We start from the raw sequence: 22,194 nt of genomic DNA, 5'->3' as shown, positions 1-22,194 counted from the left end.
CATTTCTAAATTCGTCACTTTAGATATAGATTTCTAGTGAAAAAACTGAAAAAAATTAGTTTTTTAAAAGTACCACTTTTCGCCGATTTTGGACTGGAGGGGATCTAGTTCCTATCGGACTGGTTCCTTTTTGGCGATAAAGACCTAGTACGGAACTAGAAATTTGATTCACCAGTGCGCGGTATCCCTACAGGGTAGCGTTTTTATGTGAAAGTGTGGTTGCAAGTGGCGCGCTTCTATATGTATAAAAGATAATTTACGTTGCCTAATTATGAGCTATTCTAAAATTTTTTAGAGACTTCAGAATGTGTTTCAATGTTTTTTTTCATTTCTTACGCTTTGTTCTTAAAATATGCCGTTTTATTGAAGTGTGAATACTTGGAAGATGCAGTTTAAATATCACTACGTATGTATGTAATAGTAGTTGATGCTACTTAAGCAGGAGATAAATTTGTATATCCTTCCGGTTGGCGCATTTCAATATGGCTTTAGAAAAAACCTTTTTGGAAAACAACTTCCGGCACTTCTCTGTAAATAAATTCAGAGCTTCCGTAACCGTAATTAGGTTGAGAGATACAAATCTGAGTCAGAATAAGAGTAATTTAAAGAGTTAAGGAACATTTTTTTTAGAAATGAATATCACAAGGTAGGGCATTTAAGACAATGCACAAGTTTTGGTACTACGAACCGGTTGGGTACATGAACCAGCTCCTAAGCGCAATTTGGCCTTGCGAATACACAATCGAAGACTGGAATCTTAGTCAAATTTTCCCAATTCACAAGCAGGAAAACCATACTCCCTGCATCAATACCCGTGGTAGGAGTAGGATTGCCAGACCTAAAATGCCGAAAGGGGTACAGATAAGAAACCATTGGGGGACTTGGGGTACAACTGAGAAAGAAAAAGGGGGATTTTTTGGGGCACAAATAAACCTGAATGTATTCACCAAAAAAATTGTTTATTCGCTTAACAAAACAAAGTTACACTGTCGATCAAAACCGAGTGCGTGGTGATTTTATTTTAAATAAAATTTTAATATCAAAAGACCGCTATTAAAATTTACACTAATTTTACTAAAATTTCATGAGGCATGTAACTGCATACCCAAGAATTCAAATAAAAAAATTTAAAATTTGAATGGAAATTTGCTGCATTGGTCTAAGGTTTGCATTAAGTTGGCAAGTTTGATTGATGTATGTCAATGCTTTTGATTAAAGCATGAAAACAATTTTTTTTTAAATTAACTTGAAAAACGCTAATTTCATAAGTGTTATTTATTGAAGGAAAAATAGAACTCAGCAAGTAAGTATTAAATTACGAGCAAACATAGAATTCATGAAATAATTCTTAAGTTTGATGCAAAAGATAAAAATCAAAATATAAGGATTAAATATTGATTTTTTCAATGTCGCTTATAGTCGCTACGGTCCCTGTTTTGAACTTTCGAAAATCTATCGAAATTTTTTAGTTCAGACCAAAATTCATGCAAATCAAAAATGGTAGATTCCGACCATTTTGGTCGATTTGACATCGACTGGCTCACATGTAAATAAAAACTCTACTAAAAAATAATTTCCTTCGTCACTTTTCAATTAAATTTTTGGCGAGAATTTCCTCGTAACTTCCTATTTAGTTTACTTCTGTCGAGAAGGATAAAATGGAACCAAGGTAAAACTATAGCTTATACTCATTTTAGTTGCACCAATTGCATAAGAAATAAATTTCCTCAAAATCGCTCAAGCAGTTAAATAAATACTTAGTAAAAAATTACAAACTCACACGCACAGCTTTGTTGGTCGATCAGTAGACTTTGCTTATCAAACAGCTTAGTGGGCAGCATTTTCAAAGTAATTAACAAGCTCTTAAACATTAATTAAATGCCAGCTTAGCAAAACATGCACACAAAATTGCATTAAAACGTCGACAAGTTTATCGCAAACGAAATGCTTTACTGACTATGCAATGAATGTACTCAGGACAAGAATTATTGGCGCTGTAGGTGGTAAAAGCGCAGGGTGTAGAAAATAAATTTTTTGTAACAGTGCTTTTGCCTCTATGTACATACATACATACATTATTTTATAAAATTTCCCTACAATTGAATTTTTTTATTCTTAAATCCTGCTTACCTTGCATCAACACAATGTATTGACCAACACATTTGCTACTGCTGCTGATGATGCCGCTCATACTGCCACCGCTGCCACTACTCCCACCGCCGCCCATCAGACCGCCCGAGGCATGACTGAGCCCAGTACGCAGCAGAGTCTTTGTGGTTTGTGTACGCAACTCGACTGTAAGTGGCTCCTCATCGGTGGCCGGCCGTGCCAATGGCCAAATGAAAGACTGTAAAGTGAAAGAAAAATACATAAATAAAAAAATTATGAAATACTCAAAAGAATATCTGCAAATAAATACATGTACGAAATTCAGTATTTGTGCTTGAATGAAGCTTTTGTGTGCTTGAGGGTATTAACGAAGCTTAAGGTACTCGTATTATATAAAAAAAAAGACTTGCATTTTGTTTTTTACTTTGATTGGGTACAAATGCATTCAAGTGATAATAATCAGATATCTGGCCATTTTTATTTTTTTTTTTTTAATTCCGGATCCCCCAGATACAGGGCGCACTTAAATGCTCTCAACGCAGATTAATTAAACAGCTCCACAAAAAAAAAAAAAAAAAAAAAAAAGTAATTTTTAAGCAAAAAAAGAAACGATTTCAATCGCTGATGTTAATTCTGGCTTTGCAATTTAATAGTAAATTCTTCCATCAAACGTTAGACAAGGTCAGCATTAATACTACCGATGACAGTTAAGCCTTAGGTGGATTTTTACATCAAAATCTCATTTTTGTGAAAAGTGTAGATAGTGGGTATTGAATATAAGCCCTAGAGAGCAAAACAACTATTTTCTACTAACTATAAAAATTTTCTTCTACTGTGAAGGCATATTTTTTCAGTGTAGTACTGAATGTTCAAAGGTATTTTCATTCAACCAACATTTTCAATCAATATGCTTGCGCAGGTTGTTGCATTCACTTTGTGATTTTTCCCTACACTGAGGGAAAATACGCGTAGGAAAAATTAATGTTTTTTATTTGATTATCATTTAAAAATGTTTACAGAAAAAGTAGTAAAATCAAATAAAAACGTATTTAAATCAGGTGAAAAGTGCTTAAAAGTAGCGTACGTATAATGAAAATGATCATTTCAAATACGCCCGTATTAAAATGGAGCATTTTTCACTGCACGGATGCTTTTTCATAATTAAGAAAGTGTATGTCAACACATACATGCCCACATACATTGTACATTTTTATCTGCATAAATGCACTAATCGCTTGATGCGATTTTGATTCAAATTCAACATTTGAAAACACATTGACAGGTATGGCTGTAGCTGACTGTGCAAAGATGCTTGATACAATTGGTTGCTGCCAAGGGTGTCCGGGTTCAATTCCCATCAGACGGAACATAAAATTTGAGATTTTTTTTTATTTACGAAGAAGCATTTGTGAAGTGCACAACGACACATATAAAAATGTATATGCTCAAATTTATTACGAGTTGGGTTGGTGCTCTTTCATATGCGAATTTTTTAAATTTAGCACTTTTTTTATATTCTAATTTTATTTTTTTTTGCCGCAGTGTGGCATTCAATAACACCCTACACCGCCGCCTATTAACCAATTTAAAAAAAAAGTGATTAAATTTTTAAAATCAAACAATCACATTTTTGAAACGAATAAAATGTTAATGAACACTCAATCGATTCAATCTATATAGGGTTCTAGTATGAAGATATGTATGTATGTATGTATGTAGGTATATATTTATTTCTTCCCACCAAACAATTTTTGTTGCCGGCAATAAGAAAACGTGTCGCCCTCGGAAACAAATTTATTGTCGGCAATATCGCCATCGTATCGATTTCTTATTACCAGTCGCTCTAAAACGTCCGCCGAAGGCAACTCGCCGGGGCCAGTTGTTTTCTTATTACCTGAATGAATTGTTTTCTGATCGCCTTATTATTGCTTCAGGCGATAGTTGGAATAATTTTATTCTTTTTAATACTTCATTTATTGTTTTTATGCAAAATTGGAACTTAGAAACGGAACTAATTCTCTCTTTCGCTATGAGGCTTCCTATTTTTTCAATCCTGTCTTTGGTATAAATTAAAGGCCTTTGGATAATATCGTTAACGCGAAAGTTTGAGAATTTTTGATAACTTATTTATTCTAAAATTGTCATGAAAGAAATGATGTCGCCATTTTGTCACCACGACAATAAATCGGTGAGACGCCAATTTGTTGCCATTGACGATTATTGCCTATTTCTCATGTTTTGCATGGTGGGTTTAGTCTTGTCACATCTACATACACCGAAAATATCAATAAAAAAATTAAATAACTCAACATTCACTCAGTTTTAGTGACCCACCCACCTGACGTGTGCGTAACATTAGAGCCACACGAATACACTTGCACTCACTCTCTCTGCAAGGAAGCAATTCAATTTCGCTTACAATTTCTATCACAAGCAAAACAAAATCAGTCGAAGCTATTGAAGTATTATTAAATTAACTCAGTATGTGCTGCCGGTTAGTTTTGTATTTTTTTGCACAACCTGCGGATGTACAAACGTGCACACAAGTGACATTGAAACTGCGTGTACTGATGGAAACCGGAAACAAAATTTGACTTCAATGAAAGTTTATAAAGAAGAATCAATAACAAACTCTTGCACGTGTGCTAATGCCAAGGATGCTAAACTAAAAAGCGGAGGAGAAAGAAAATTATATGGCTACTTCACATCTTCTGGAATTACGGAAATGGGTGATACTATTTTAAAATACACTTTATCTATGTATGTATATTGATTATTTAGGTAAATGTTGATTTTGTTTTGTTGTTAGGTCACTCATTTTAAAAAGGTTTTAAGCCAATGAGCCTTTCATCGTTTATCTTAAAGGCACTAGAGGAACTAATTGTCTTACATATGCACGCAATAATATATGTATGTATAAGGGAAAGTAGTTGTATCCTCATAACGAATAAACCACAGCACGCATACCAAAAGCACACATCGATTGAAAGCGCTATTCATGACGAGGTCAATACCGTTGAAAAGTCACTGGAAGGGCTGAATATGGCTTTTCATTTAAATGCAGCCTTAGTTAGATTAAGGGGGCTTAAAATTGTGGAACTAGGCCGAATATTCGCACGTAACTATCTTGAGTAAATTTGAAGGGAACGGCTTAGCTTCCGTTTCGAGAGTATCAAACGATTTCCAGCTAGAGAAGAATCGGATTCTGGCCTATCGATGAAGGTATTACCGTAATCAACGATGGCTCAAAGATGAAAAAGGAGTTCTAGCAGGAAATCTTCTCTACAAATATACCCGCTAAGGAATGCGTGGGAAGGAGTAGTTTCTGGCGCAAACGGTCGGGGAGTGTTTCCGCAGATGTGTCGAAGGTTGACGGCAGAACTGAATGAGATAGCTTCTGTGGGGAACTACTCTTAGATATTAAATTTATCTAACCGGATTTCTGTAGCGTATTTCAATCAGAGGTAGCTGTTAATAAAGAAGCAGTCGACCAGTTGCGCAGTTGTGTAATACCGTTTAGAGAGGTAAAAATCTATGCAAACTGATGACTAAGCAGCGATCAGAGTTCTGGGGTAGGGTCAGAATTGGTCTGAGATTACCTGCAGTGGAATTCTGACAATTGGTATGCTTAATTTTTGTAGCTTAAATTCTCTCAATGAAAAGAAGTGGATTCTAAAAGTATACAACATGTAAGAGTAAGACATGCAATGTGCCATCAGCTATCAGCAGTATGGGGGGCATGTAACTAGTTGTTGCGTGTTGCTAGGGGCGCTTGTTATTCCTTGGCAATTTTTGGCGGTCAAAACTAGCCATAGCAAATGTTGTAATCCGGCTGCTGATCTCTCTCTCTCTCTCTCTCTATTGCATCAGACTGATTTGTGGGTTCCGGGGCACAGCGACATTGCAGGAAATCGCTGGGGCGAAGAACCATCAGCAATGAAATTTAGTTTGGGTACCTATGAAAACCTGCGGACTTCTTGTGAACAAATGGGTTTTTAGACGGTGCAGCGAACGCTGGACAGTGTAGGAAACTTTTCCAGCTCATTAAGCCACGACTCTCGGTTTGGTGCGGGCTCTGACTCATGGAAACTCAGCCCTGATTTTTCGAAGCTTAGGCTTAAACGGATAATATCCAAGGTAGTACAGAATTGAAAGAAAATGACGCGCATCGCTAACATAACTAAGTCACGAAAACATTACTCTCTGCAGGGTTCCTGGACATAGCAATATCGAAGGGCACGAAATAGCCGATGAGATGGCTAGACACGGTCGAAAATGCGGATCAGCGAGACGGATAACTCGCAACTGAGGAAGAGTTACGAGTACACCACAGCAGTAAAAAAGGTCTAAATGGCCAAAGTTTAACAAGAAACGAACTGAATTTTAAACGAAATTTTTAGAGGAGGGAGAGTTGTCTTCCACCTTACCGTCGAATTTCAAGTGCTAATTCCTAACCAACCCAAAGAAATTTTTTGAAATTAACATCTTAAAGTCTTTAGACACCAAAGTCTAATGTCCTTAAATTTTGTTTTTTCGGATTTATTTTTTTCCGTTAAGTTGCGGAATTTGTGAAAAAATTCCAAATAAAATACTTACAAATTTCAATTCATTGAAAATATTGTACACCGCCTTACTCTGCGCTGTGTTCCTCCTAGCGTAAGCTTAAACTCACTCAACAAGCAAGGCCAGCGTATTGCTGGAGGAAACAGTTATTCACTGGCCGCTGCTACACGCAAACAAGAGAAAAAAGCGGAAAATAATAACATATCTTCCCGAAGGTCTTCATTGATTTGACCGCTAGCCTCTGGCTTTTCTTTGATTTATTTCGGACTTTCGTTTTTGGTACTTTTGGCATTGTTTAATTTTTTTTTGACTGTTTAACTTGGAAAACATTTCTCGGAATTTGATTGTATGTAGTTCGTGGAGAAATACATACAAACATTCTTCATCTTCTGAAATTTGTGGTCACTGTGTGTATTTGTGGAAGAACATAAATTACATGTCACTTCTTGGCAGAAAATTGCAAAATATTTATGTTCAAGTAAATTCATTGTACATAATAGAATATTGTTATATAATTTTGTTTTATTTTTGCAGATAAATAATGCATTCAAGTATGTACTATGATTAGTGTGCAAATGGCGAATGAATTAGCTTTATAATGCTTTTACTCACCTGATTAACATCAATAACGTTGCAATCAGCATTTAATTCTGATGTTATATGGGCAACACCTGAAAAATGGAAATACGAAACGATATTTAATAAATCAAGTAAAGGTTGGAATTTTATAGAAAATAAGCTACTAAATGCTTGATCCACTTGCGAATTTAATCTTGCCTGAGAATAAATATATCGACCTATAACTAAACCACGAAAGGGACTTTTTGCTAAAAGTATGGAAATATTAATTTGGAAATTTCAATAAAATTTCCCAAGCTCTAAAAAATATTTAGTATTATTTAGGCAAACAATTTCGAAAACTGCTCTTATTCTTTTAAACATTCCGAAGAGTCAGCGAAGCTGAGCAGTTGATTAACTTTGCTGCTGCGGATCTTCTCCTCCGACTTGTGGTGTGCGTCTTGAAGTTGTCACTCAAAAAGGTGGGACCGAAGGTTTTACGCCACCACTGAACGGCAAATGATTTTAATGAGAAGTTTTTTTTTCATGGCAGAAATACACTCAGAGGTTTGCCATTGCCTGCTGAAGGCCGACCGCTCTTGGAATTTTGTTTCTGTCGCTCGGACCAGGGATCGAACTTGGGCATGGTAGTGCGCCACCGCTAAACGCACAGTATGTCGTGTGGAACAAACTAGGCGGACAAAATTCTTTCCTGGATTTCCAGAAAAGCGTAATTTATTAACATAAAGGATAGATATCCAAAACGCACTAACTCAAAAAGTTTTTTATGTCCTAAATTCTGCTGTGGCGTGCGGCAGTGTTCAGGAGTAATTTTATAATCTTATTGAAACTCAAAAGTATTTTAGTTGATTTTATTTACTCTTTAAACAACTTCTAATTGTGGAAGTGAGTAATATGTGTAAATTTTTAATAATAGATTATATATCTAGTGGTCTCCCTTACATCTACTCTACTAAAAAATACGGTGAACTATTCCTGATGCCATGAAAATAGGTTTCGTCCGCATTTAGGTCGTAAGGCAACTAAAGTCACTTTCAGCCATTCGCGTGTCACCTCGAAAGAATGTGGCCTGCAAGTAGGCTCTTAATTAACAATATTTCCCCCTTTCTTAGCGCAGCATGTGAACTTCAACTTTTTTGTTAAGGTAGCGCTAGTAAGGCGTGAGCGAAAGACCCACCCCACCCGATGAGCTATGCCTGGGACCGCGAGCATGCCGACTCGCTACTCGACCTTGCAACCAACCTGCAGCTACATAACAGGCTCTTGCGATTTACTCAAGTCGCAATGGGAAAACCGGAGCTTAGCTGTTCTGAAAGCACTTCTGTAATCCCGCTGTCTATGCGCTTCATTTGGGTATATTTTGGGTTAATCCTCAGTGCCGAGTCAAAGGATCTTTTCGACGGCGTATGCACAAAGTAGACTAATGTTGTTGCATTTAGCACTGATGAGACTTGAGGCTAGCCGTTCACTGATGGGAGTGCACCGTCCACAAAACCCATACCAAAGTTGTATGCTATGCCAGGAGAGCGGGAACATGCGCCGTATGCTGCATATTTTTGTACAGTTCATCGCATTTTCCTTACCGCTGAGATATCAGGCAGCCTTATGCCTCCATTCACAAGAAATTACAGTAACAAACTCAGTAATCTCAAAACTTCTAAAGTGAAATGATAATCTTTCCACTCCAAATAACTCCCTGCTCGCAGATAATAAACCTCAGTCAACCAACACACATACATAAGTGTTTCTGCGCACAAATTGCAAAGTGGCACACTTATCACCCCCATTTACCGTAATCTACTCAAAACAGTTTATTGTACGTAGTAAATTGAGCCAATTCTCATGCGATCCCCATTTTGGAATCTTTAACAGATTGCGGAATTTCATTAAAATTATCCCCATTGACATGACACTGCAAATAAGTTAAGAATTTTATTATAGCAGCCGCAATACAAATGTTTACATTCAATTTTACGTTTCCCGTATTTTGCGTGGCTCAAAACGTACTGCACTACTTGCATATGTATATTGCACGGAGAGCAGTGAAGGTAAATAAAAAAAATAAAAAAAAATAAAAAATTTCAAAAGAGCACTGCGTATCTACAAAGCGCCAGCAGCCCCTTTACTTTGCTGCATGACACACACTGCAAGTAGGGGATAGAAAATGCAGGAATATTTAAAATTCATTTGAAAGCTGAAGGAAGAAAATCCATGTAAAAAATATTCTCATTTTTTTTTACTTTGCTTTACTTATGTTTGTGTATATGCTTACGCAGTCCCACGATGTCGCTGCTGATACTCCCTCAGCATAGTTGCAATTTTCCCACGCATCCATAGCCAGCGCCTTTTTGTTGTTGGCTTTCACATTTTTAACTGTTTTTAGTTAAGCACGCGACAGCTGCAGTAGCTGTAATGCCAATAGCGCGAAGTGCTGCAGTGAATGAAAATGACAACAACAGCAAAATAAAAAAACGCCTTTGCCTGTTTTTTACAGGCAACTGATGTGTATATAAGCCAGGTTAGATCAAACTTGATCTCAATGCTTGCAGCTGAGCATAAATACATAAATACATAGTACATATGCGCAAATTTTGAGTACGTCTATGACATGGCCTGAATGCTATTACCAATTCAAAAAGACGTTGCATGTCGCCTGAAAAAATACGCTTATATATGAAAGTTAAATTTAAGTGCAGCTTAGTGCGAAATGTCGCATGGCATTTGCGTTTAAAAAATTTAAAAGTAAATCCCCTTTTCGGAAACGCATCAATGGAAAGCGACAGCCTCTTTCATTTCTAAACTATACTTGCTGGAAATCTCCATGCAGTAGTTGCGCAACTTAGGCATTTCTATTAATTACAGTTTAGTAATCAACGTGGCTAAATATTCATTCCAAATTGGTCCTTAATAACCGAAAACAAGTAACCATTACAAATAAGTCTCAAGGTAAACCTCAGTGAAGGTTTATTTCTTGAAACAAAATATAAAACTCAGTGAAGGAGATTTATTTCTTGAAATTAAATATAAATCTTAGAGGGCAACCAAAATAAAGCGCGTATTTGTACATATCAATAGAATCATAAGGGTCTAAGTGACATTTTTTGGAAATATAAGTTATACCCATATTTGTATAGTATTTATTTGGTGACAAAGTATAATCATTCTTTGAATTAGTTAATTAACCTGCATTCATTTAGGCAAGCATCATTTCAAATGAATTCACCCAGAATTTCCAATAAGTAATCAACTTTAACCTTAAAAATAAAAAAAATAAAATCAAATCTACTTAGATCCTTTTGACTCTAACCCCTTCATATATCTCTCCGAGAGAAAACTTTATGTGACTGCGCAATATGATAAGTATCCGAGAAAAACCAATATGATTTTTCGGTTAAGAGTTATTTTCGAGCCCTGCTAAAGGCCCATAACATGCCTGGCCGGATCAGATGGAAGCTTAAAACATTTACTCGATAAAAAAATATTCTTTGGAAAATCGCTGGATAGATACTTTGTTTAAAATGAATGTTATTAAAATTGCAGTGCAATTATCATTTACAATGGTGGCTATATCAATAGGAACACGACTTTTTGACAATTTTTCTATAAATTTTGATTGAAAGATTTGAAATATTTGTTAAAATTTGTCGAATTTTTTAAAATCTTGTACAAAGTTTGAGATATGGTTTCGTTTTGAAGTATATTCATTTTTAAAATTAAATCAAAAATAAATTAAGAAAAACAAATCGTCAGAACTTAAGAAATCGTTTCCCTATTTATATGGCCCCTACATTAGGTGTTTTCCATATATATATGTAAATCTATTTGTCTATAGTATAGTATAGTAAAATCGCACTGCTATCCTAAGTAAATATTGGCATAAACGACGAACTAGCCAAACCAGCGACAACCTTGTAGTATTTCAGGAATTTCTGGCTTTGCACGCTCTTCCATAATGGATCCTTTGTCAGTATTTATGGAATTTTTTTCACACTATCCGCTCGAGTATGCGAAAAATGTTCACGAAGGCATTTTATACTAACAAATAATTGTATCAGAATGTGAAAGCTGAGGCAAACAAAGAGGTATTGATAAACTTTGATGTGACAATATTGACTAACGTCCGTGCATGAGGTGCACACATACATATGCACATACATACATACATACGTACATACATTCATATTTCTCCATATACATAACTGTAATAAAATTGGTTACGTGCGAACACGTTAAATTCCATGTGACTTTTAACCTTGGGACGGAGTTGAAAAAATGTCTTCATACACGGAAAAATATTTTATTCAGAATTCCTGAAATTATGCTTTCATCTTTATGGGGTTTCCTTTGATAACAAAGTTGAATTATGGTGTCTAATTTAATTTGAACCATTTATGCGGCTGCGGTAAACAGAAATATTTTAATACAACATAGCAGTGATATTTAGATCCCATATTTTCAGACGGAGGTGTTTGTTATAAGGGAAGCAGTCGATTGCGCATAGACAAAATGCTAACGAAAATATGCTTCAACCAGCCCTTCAATGTAGTAATTCCTCAAAGAGACACTTGCTCAGAGCGTTTGGCAAGTGCACCCCAAGTCTGGTGTACAGACAATTTCAAAACTCTATTGAACCAATCAGGCTTGCATAAAAGGGTTATCGTTTTGTGGGTATTGGGATTTGAGAGTTTCGATGGCAACTAAAAAGTCGACGCTCTCGCAAAACGTGGGACCCAACGGAGCTTCTGTGGTACATCGAATTTTTACACAGCAGAGCTCCTAAGGGAAAAAGTTAGCCGTATTCTCTATTTACTTCCTCTGGAGCAATCTCGTTTGTTCTTAGGGAATATGACCGACTTTGTTTCTGAAACTGAAGTATTGTATATTGTCAAGCTCTAAAATAGATTTCGAGCCTCCTTATTTGAAATTTTATTTTTTGCTTCCTAGCCAATTCCTTTTTTGTGTATATTTGGTTATTTTTTTTTTCAATAAAATTTATGTATGTCGATTTTGCTTACAAACAACTGGACGAATTTTTTGAAGTTCAGAAAACGGCACTTAATTGAATTAAATTTTTCAAACAGGTGGCAAACTTCTTCAAAAAATATTTATAAATTAAGCTTTCTTAAAACACTTCAGTTTGACAGCCATATCGAAATATTTCATTTATCTTCTCATATGAATTGATTTAAATTCTTCAAAAAGGTGGTAACCCACTTTAGGAATATTTTCGAAACTAAGCTTTCTAAACCACTTTATTTTAACACCCAAATTGCAACATTTCATTTACCTTATCAATTTAATTGAAGTAAATTTTTTTAAACAGGTGGCAACGCTCTCCAAAAATGTTTTGGAAATTAATCTTTCTTATGATGCTTACTTTGTAACAACATAATATTTATCTCATCAATTTAATTAAATTGAAGGCGGTTAAAAAAATAAATTGTTTATGGATTTACAAATAAAATTAAAAATAAGGAGGCTCGAAATCCATTTTAGAGCTATGTTGTTATGGAATTTTTTGCTCAGAATTGCCAGTAGAATACGCCAGTCGCTGAAACAAAGTAAAGAAAAGATTTGACCCGCCCTAATATACATATTTCTCTTTAAAGCACAGCTTCAACTGTGTTAAATTTAAGTTAAGAAACTTACCTCGGAATTCGACGCGTGCGATTAAATTAGATTTGGCCTTCGGCAATTGAAATTGCACAATTTTCACAGTTAACGACATGGTTGCTTAGTTTGAGTTATTTGTTGGAAATATGACGAAAGTTTTTGCTTGTGAATTTAATAACAACACAAATATTTCGTAAATTTTATTTTGTGTTCACATCGTTCCTCAAGCACTTATGTACATACATAAATAAAGTTTGTAAATTTTTTAACATATTTGCATATTTTATTATCCATTTTTAGTAATTGGTGTTTCTGTTTGCTTTCAGCTTTCAGCTTTTTTTGTTTTTGTTTACTATTTGTAGACCATCACAAGCATTTTTTATGCACATTTCCCTTGTTGTAGTTATTGCTTTTCGTAGAATTAAAATTTGTGCTTTGTTGACATTTAAATTTTTAGTTGAATATTTATGTACATTTTGCAAAGCCACATTGCTGAAGTGAATCGAAGCTTTAACTGTCTGATCTGTAATTGAATATGAAAGAAAATGTTATTAGTTAGATATATGTAAATGTATTTCTAGAAATTTTCTTGGAAAAAATTGAATATTCTTTTACATTTGAACTCTTCCACAAGTGAATTTGATAATATATGTACTAAAGTTGAAAAAGTGCGTAAAAAATAAATCTCATTTCAAAACAAAAACTCCGCAAAGTAGATATGTAGTATAGCCGATTGTAAGATAGCATTTACCGCACACTCGCCGATAATTCTTTACCGGCTTTTGTGAGAGAAAAATTAACCAAAAATCGTTTAATATTACCAAATTCAAACTTGAAAAGGAATCAACGTGGTTGTTGGTTAATATTAACAATGCCTTGATTGATATTTTCAACAATGATTTGGTAATATTAACCACAATTTCGGTTACATTAACCAAACTATTGGTTGGCGATTTTTCGTTTGAATACGTTTATGTTCTGCACTTCACTGAAACTTTTTCATAATTCGGAGATGCACAACAAAAATTTTTATTATCATTTTAACATGTTGCCTCTGGCGGGATTAGCAAATAACAGCCAGCATCTCTACACACTCGGCTACAGCCGCTTTAAAAATATGTCTTCAAATGGCCAACTTAACTCCAATTTTCTTCGTCGTTTGATTTGGTTCTGCCACTGCCATACACACGAATTTTTTCCCAAATGTTCAACTTGAATCACATTTCTTACAATCGGCTTATTGACCATGAAATAATCAAACCATAACTTGGTTGAAAAAACCATTGTGCTTTTGGCTCAGTGAAATAAATTTAAGGTAAATGTTAATGAAAAAGAGGAAGGAAATCGTTAAGATAGGATAAGAGTTAGAAAAGAGATTAGAGTTTCAAAAAGTCAGTACTTTTTGGCAGCTGTGAAAGCTAGTATTAATACAGTATATTTTGCTTTGCTGCCTCTATGCTTTAAGTGCACATTTGAGATACCTACCCCAAAATGCGCATCAAAAGCATTATTTTTAACATTTATAAGGAAACTACTCCGATAGATGCATTCAACATACCTGCACATTGGCGATACCTATGATATGAATTATCAATGAAAGTATTACGTTTACCTGCACTGGCCTTACAATTACCTAATTTTACAACGTTTTATTTATTTTGCTCATCTCGCAGAACAACGAAAATGGCTATCAATTTATGTAGTTATATAGATAATTAGATAACATTCGGTAAAAATTTCGCTTGCAGTAATTTCTACATGGTAAGTGCCCCGCCAATGTTTGGTTTCATAGGGATTCGGATACCTTCCTCATTGAAGTAGTAAAGAAAATTCGCTTAAGTGCCTTTTTCGGTTACGTGCACAAGTTTTTCGTGCAAAGAAGGATGTGCAGCTAAGCAAAATATACTGTATTCCAAGATAGATTTGTTAGAGGCAGTGACCTGCAACCGGGGGTCTCTTTGTGCCCTCAGAGCTCATCATAACACCACGTCCATGCCTAGTGATTTAATGAAACTAAGCCGTTTCCGGGGCCATAAGTCTCTCAACAACATACATACATGGCGTATGAGTAACATTCCCATCTCGTCTGAGTAACTCATACGCCATGTACGTTACGTTTTAAGTTTTTTTCGTGATAAATAGTAATTTTTAATCTTTAAAATCCGATTTTTGATTCGTAATTATGGACCATAAAAACCGTCGATTGTAAATATTTATACGAAAACTACATACATACAAATTTATGTAACAGCATCAAGATGTAAATACAAGCAGATCGTATGAGAGGCTCTTCCAAACACTTAGCAACAGTGTATGCGCCAAAATATTAGTAATGTGTTATATACGAATTAGATTTGTGAAATGCCAAGCATATAAGCTGATAGTAAGGCAACTGATATAAATTCAAACAATTTCTACTCTTAGTATTCCCAGGTTGAGAACCTTTTTATTTGCATTAGTACTGAGCTAGGAGACACCGGTTAACTGTGAACTTTTAAAACTTTCTGGGATGAAACGAAAAGTTCCAAATGAATCGATTAATTACCAAAGGAAATAAGTCAGCATTTTTTCGAAAGGACAATATTGATACATTCGGTTCGTTTACAGGAGTTCTGTTGAATAGTATAAAATTTGCCATATCGGCAAAAAGCTGACTTACAATTCTTAATATACATCCTTAAATGCTACTTACTTCATTGCATTATACCAGCACTTTGCTCGTATTTACACACATACATACATATGTTTGTTTTCTGTGAGTACCGCTTTTAGTGAACATGTCGAATTAATAAATATTCAGTCTCAAACTTATTGAATAAAATCAATAAGTATCGCATTAGAAAGCAGTTGGATAAACGCTGAAGTCAAAGCTGTAGTTTTCTTAAAGTTTACAAAAATGTAAGCTTACATACAAAATTTCATCATCAAATTAAATATTGTAGTAATGCATTGTCTACATGCACATTACTAAACATAACTATTAAATTTTAATTTGATGTTGAAAGTAAACAATAGAAATATTTACCAAATTTGTCAAAATTTAAAACGATTATTATTACTTATGTTCGTTAATATTTATCGGTCGCAAGCACAATGAAACTATGGAATATTTTCAAAGTAAACATTTTGTGGCATGCCACATAAGCTTGCATATATGCATGAGTATGTTATCGTATGTGTGCAAATATCTATGTAGATATGTGTTATACCATTTCGGGTATGCGTATGGCAATCATATGTATAACTTCACTTTATTAATATTTAGGATACTTCTACATAGTACATATGCATTACATATAAATATGTACATATGTATGTATACCCATACTACGTATTAACTTTTTGCGCACATATGTTCGTCTCAGTGCTTTCCAACACTACTTATCTCACACCTTTTTCAAAAGAGGCACAACTCAAAATTTGGCATATTTGAAAATATGCGCTAAAAATGTAAACAGAGCTGGAGAAAATTTTTGTTATAATTAAAAACAAAAAAACCGAAGCTAAAGTCCCGCTTGCCCATATGATTATCATGTGCTTAGAAATAGTAGTTCGCATTTTCTGACAAATGTGTAATTTTGAGTTGTGACCCTTTGGAAGACGGTGTGCGAAATGTAAAAGACTAGCCGCATTGTTTGCTGCATGTGGCTGCGTTACTCATACGCCCCGACAGATGTGGCTGCCTGCCGATTGCACGTTTCGCCTTTGCGTTGGCTGGCACAGCCTTCGCTTTGAAATTTTATGTAGTTTTAAGCACGAATTGTAAACTTCAAATCATGCGTGCGATCATGAGCTTGTGGATTAGGGTCGTCCACAACTGCATGGGGTAAAAGTAAAGTCATAAATTAATGCTCTCATCCACTGGATTGCTCTATATCGAAAATATTGCCCCCCTTTTTTATAAAAAAAAAAAAATTGTAAAGATCGGTCAAAGAGCTCAAAGTCTCTTATGTATTTGAAATAAAAACAGAACAATTTTCGTAGAAGTGGTACTAAATTATAGAAATTTTTTCAGTCGGCAAACTCTGTTCTCTTCAGGAGCTTTTAATGGATAATATTCAAATGTTTATTGAAGCATTTTTTTTTTTGGTATTAACTTTTTCTTTCGGTCCCACAGGAACCCCAAACAGTGCAAATATATGAAATTGTTGGCCGTTACTTTGATAAATTAATGCTGTAATGCCCCCTTTCGACGAAGCACAATCAAATTCAAGCGACAAAAAACACAGGGAGCACGTAAAAGTTACACACTAAGAAGCTCATGGCACGCACGTGCATACGTATTTCTTCAGATATTTTAGTCGATTCGCCGCTCATTTTTGTTACTTTGCATTTTTGACACACTCCCAACTGATTCGATTACTGGCACACTTCATTTGGTCGGCAGACACGGCGTGTTGGCTGACAGCTTTTGAGTGCGCCAAATTGACTGTAACAGATTTGGCACTGTGCAGTTATTTAGTTTGATAGCCATAGCAGCAGGTGAGTGGAGAACAAGCCAATGTAAAGGGATTCTGTTTATTCTCGCAGCAAGGTCAATTATCGTTGACGTCGTCGCTGTGTGCAAGCGCACAGGGACAAGGTTAGGTGATTGCTTTTTCCATCTACATACTGCTATTTATGCCTTACGTATCAAGGATATTCAGGAAGCCAGTTGTATTACCTTAGCTAACGAACAAAAAAAAAATTGACTTTCGGAAGTTAGAGCGAAATCGATTTACATATTTAAATAAGTGAAATACGTATGTATACATGCAGGCGTGGCAGAATAAATTGTGTTTTACATAATTCATTTCGCGATGAATTTGCATCTAACTTAGTAGTTTCTTTCTATGAGCTTAATAAATTTTGTATATTTTCCGGCTTATGCTTATTTGGCTTCTTCTACAAAGTGCTTGGCCACGCTGCCTTAAATTTATGGTGTGAGTCTTGATTTTAACCTGACTTATAGGTTTAAGCCGCTTCCGAAAGGTGGATAATTTTTTATGAGAAGGTTTTTCATGCCGACATAGAGTGCCCGCTATTAAAAAAAGGAACAGTCCAGCGCCTTCGTCTTGGTCTGCAGGCTGTATCGGAGATACACCCGCTAAATTTAAACGTAGAATACGTGGTATGGTTAAGAGCATATCCAAGTCAAAAACGAAAGCACAAACTAAGAAAAAAATATCGATAACAAAAGCGATAATAAAATCGATAACAAAATCGATAAAAATATCGATAACAAAATCGTTAACTAAATCGATTACAAAATCGATAAAAAATCGATTACAAAATCTATCGAAAAATCGATTACAAAATCGATAACAAAATCGATTCCAAAGTCAATAACAAAATTGATAACAAAATCTATCAAAAAATCCATTACAAAATCGGTAATAAATTCGATAAAAAAATCGATAAAACTATCGATAACAAAAGCGATGGCAATATCGATAGCAAAATCGGTAAAAAAAACCGATAAAAATACCGACAACAAAAGCGATAACAATATCTATAGAAAAATCGATAAAAATATTGATGACAAAAGCGACAAAAATATCGATAACAAAAGCGATAACAATATCGATAGCAAAATTGTTAAAACAATCAAGAAAAATATCGATAACAAAACCGATAAATAATCAATAATAAAATCAATAACAGAATCGATTACAAAATCGATAACAAAATCGATAAAAATATCGATCATTATATCGATAAGTTCCGAAAATATCGATAGCAAAATCAATAACAACATCGATACAAATTTCGATAACAAAATCGGTGAAAATATCGGTAACAAAACCGATAAAAATATCGATGGCAAAATCGATTAAAATATCGGCAACAAAATCGATAAAAATATCGATAACAAAACCAAACAGATCCACATTAACTGAAACTTTCATATGTACGTATATATGCATTTACATAAGTACATACGCTGCGATCAAAAGCCGCATTACATACGCATACATACTTTTTGTCTCCTTCCCACACTTCCAACATATGCACGTGTTTGCAAAATGATGACGAGGTGATTTTGTATGGAAAATCATTTATGCCCATATATTTGAATAAAATAGACATATATAGAAGATATCAACCAATACTTCCCATATACCAAACGAAAGGAAAACTCTTGAATTTTTGATTAAAGAAAACAAAAACAAAATCATTCGAGCGCTTTTCGAGCATTTTGGTAATGAAAAAAATTTGCAAATTTTTTCAACAATTTTTTGCCTTAAAATGCTCAATATTTGTTAAATTTATATAAAATTTGTACCCGATAATATTTCTACTGCTCCAAAGAACCTATATCCCGAAAATGAAAGTTATATATGCCAACAATAAGTTGCTAGAGCACTTTAAAGGCTCAAAATTGACCCCAAAATAAGGCGATGTTTACCGTTGTTTTTACGACAGAAACCGAATTGGTTATTTACAAAAATGAATCTGTCGACAGGTTTGGAATTTTATCTTTGAAACGCCACACTTTTCTTTGAAATCGCTTTATTAGTTCTCGTGCAATAAGCGTTTTTGTGAAGCTCTAAAAATTACAACTACAACATTTGAACATAGCCCCCATACCTTAAGGTAAGACGTATTCTACGTCAAAAAAATCATTTCCATTGAATGCAGGTAATGATACACCTAGAAAAAAGTCAGCTAAATATATACTTAGTGACATTATTTCATTTTAGTTACTAAATCACATGTTGAAAGAGAAAAATGTAGCTGACTTTTTTCTGTATGTACTGTATGTAGCTTTGTTTTTTTTTCCAACTTGCGTTGGAAAAATATAATGACACTCTCCTTGAACAGCAAATTGTTAAATGCATCCTTAGCTGAGATAATAGCAGGTAAAAGAAATTATGAAATTCTTTACGTTGCTTTCTACGTTTCAGCAGCTCATTGTCATTATACCTATGCAATGCGCTTCGTGGAAGCCGTATATCTCGTACATAAGACGTTTTATTATTATGTGCTCGTACTTGTTGTTGTAAACGCATTCATTCACATTGCATTGTGTCCTTCCCTGTTTTGTATGGATTAGATAAGAAAATTTTCTATTATAAAACTGATTATGGAAAGGTATCTATATTGTCAAAGAGATTTCATCTGAGTATGGCTCTCGTGGGAAGAGCTTAAGAATAGTTTACGAGAAATAAAAAGCTTTGTAGCAAATAAATGGGGGAAAAGTACAATAATATACTTTTTACTACTTTTTATATATGTACTAGCCGGCTTCGTATGCGCGAGGCTTCGCCACGCTCTGAATGTGTAGATATTAAATATGGTGTGTTTGACAACTAAACAGTTTGCAACCCTACTATAAAAATAGTATATAATTGCTAATTTCTTGTAATCTAACGAACAGCCCACATTTTTTAATTTTTAGCAAAGGTTGCAACCCTCTTCTGAAGACCAAGCCTTTTCATTTGACACCTAATTTTTTTAATTGAATGACCTGTCTAAATCTAATGTCATTAACAACAAATGCCCTCGCGTATTATACATATATAGTTTTTAAGCCCTACTCAAAAAGTAATACATTATTGAACATTTAAAAGCCGAGCCCTTTTATTTGACACCCCACTTCTTGTAATCCAGCGAACAGTGTACACTGAGGGAAAAAAATATTAAAATCAAATAGAAACGTAATTGATCTTATTATAAACGTCAACGAAAGTACTGTATATTGGTAAATATTCAATTCAATTACGCGCATTTTAAAATGACCGCGTTCGTACTGAAAAAGCATCCGTGAAGTGAATAATCAAGAGAAAAAAATAAAAAATAAAATTTAAGTTGCATGTTGCCTGCAGTGGAATTCGAACCCGACCATCTCCGGATATCAAGAACTTGTGGCAAGCATCTTTGCGCACTCAGCTACACCCAGGCATATAAATTTGCTTTCAAATGTTGAATATCCATCAACACCACAGCACGCGATTTGTACGGATAAACATGTGCTATGTATGTATGTGTGTGTTGTCGCCGCGCTCTCAGAGCGGCGCTCTGCATGCTTGGGGTGCGTATGTACACTTACATATACATACTCAGATGTGAACAGTCAAATACGTGCGTAATAAATTTTGTATGAAAATATTATTTTTAAATACGAACATTTTGAAACGATAATCAAATATAAAGTATTCATTTTTACTATGCATTATTTCCCTCAGTGTAGATCTTAATTTTTTAGACAGGTGGAAACCCTATAGGAATTTAACGTACTAAAAATAATATTGCTATCGATACAGATCATACTTAAACAATTTTGTCTAAATCCGCTCAGTAGTTTTTGAGAAATATATCGACTTTTTTTATTACTTTTTATTTTATTACTGAATATGTATAATTTCAGAAAATATTAGTCACAGTATACAGTAATCCAGATAGCCAAAACAAAAAATGTAAATATGCTTATTTGACATATTGTTTGAATGTATTGGTTGATAGTTTTTCACAGTTGTCGTTTTCGTTAACCCAAATGAAATCCAATTTAAATATTTTCTTATAGTGAAAAATATTTTCAAGTCACATAAAACAAAATAAAGAGAAAAACAAAATTCCAAGCAAATCAAGCGTGAAGCGTAAGCGATTATAACCGGGCGCAGTTCCTACATAAGTCAAACCGTGTTCCGAAGACATGAGTGAGTAATGGCGGGCTGACTTTTTAAAATGGTCCCATCGATTAGGCGGTAAAACAATTATTACTTAGCTTAAGGTAGAACTCTCTAATTTTCAAATGCGCGAAATTTGTATGTATTTGTTCAGCCGCTTATTCACATTTGAAAGGGGATAATGCATGAATTAATCCAAGTAAAGACGGTTTATGCAGATAAGCAAGCGCGTTTGTTAACCGTATAAAATGTATGTACATATATACACATATGCATACATATATATCAAAATATTCAAAATTACGAGATGAACTAGTTCAGCCCTCTCTGTTTGTAAACACGCTAACTCGAACAAAATTTAGATATTTTAACGAAAGTCGGTGTCGAAGTTGCCTTTGGTATAAGTTAGGATAGTGTTAAACTTTGGCGAAATCTGCGAATAACCACGCCCACTTCCCACGTAGTAATTAAAAATATTTTTGTTTTATTAGTATCTTTTTACGAATTTTGCTGTTCAAATTTACATGTCAAATGCATCAACAAACATTTGTGGGTACTTTTGCATCAGTCGTTGCCTATGGGTTAATGACAAATAAATCCTATACATTCACAATATTTCATGTATTAATTTTCAAATAAGCATATTGTCAATGGCTGGTTTACTGTATACTGTGATATTAGTAAAGTCCGGGCAGGTTTGAATTGCCATAAAATTGTCGCA

General features: G+C 34.5%; 1 protein-coding gene across 1 annotated transcript in view; it reads right to left on the bottom strand.

Moving 5' to 3' along the window:
- LOC118734458 overlaps positions 1-13,380 on the bottom strand; it is a 56,306-nt gene extending 42,926 nt beyond the window's left edge. Inside the window, exons 1-3 of the mRNA XM_036464177.1 lie at positions 12,901-13,380; positions 7,285-7,343; positions 2,131-2,347 (exon numbers count right to left, since the gene is read on the bottom strand). Coding sequence (XP_036320070.1) covers positions 2,131-2,347; positions 7,285-7,343; positions 12,901-12,979 — 355 coding nt within the window. The 5' untranslated portion in view covers positions 12,980-13,380. The remainder of the gene's footprint in view (positions 1-2,130; positions 2,348-7,284; positions 7,344-12,900) is intronic.
- Positions 13,381-22,194: the final 8,814 nt, after the last annotated feature.

The sequence above is a fragment of the Rhagoletis pomonella genome, unplaced genomic scaffold (genome assembly GCF_013731165.1).
Source record: "Rhagoletis pomonella isolate Grant_MI unplaced genomic scaffold, Rhpom_1.0 Rhpom_scaffold_00002, whole genome shotgun sequence".
NCBI classification, from domain to species: Eukaryota; Metazoa; Arthropoda; class Insecta; order Diptera; family Tephritidae; genus Rhagoletis; species Rhagoletis pomonella.
This window is presented reverse-complemented; position numbering and strand designations above follow the sequence as displayed.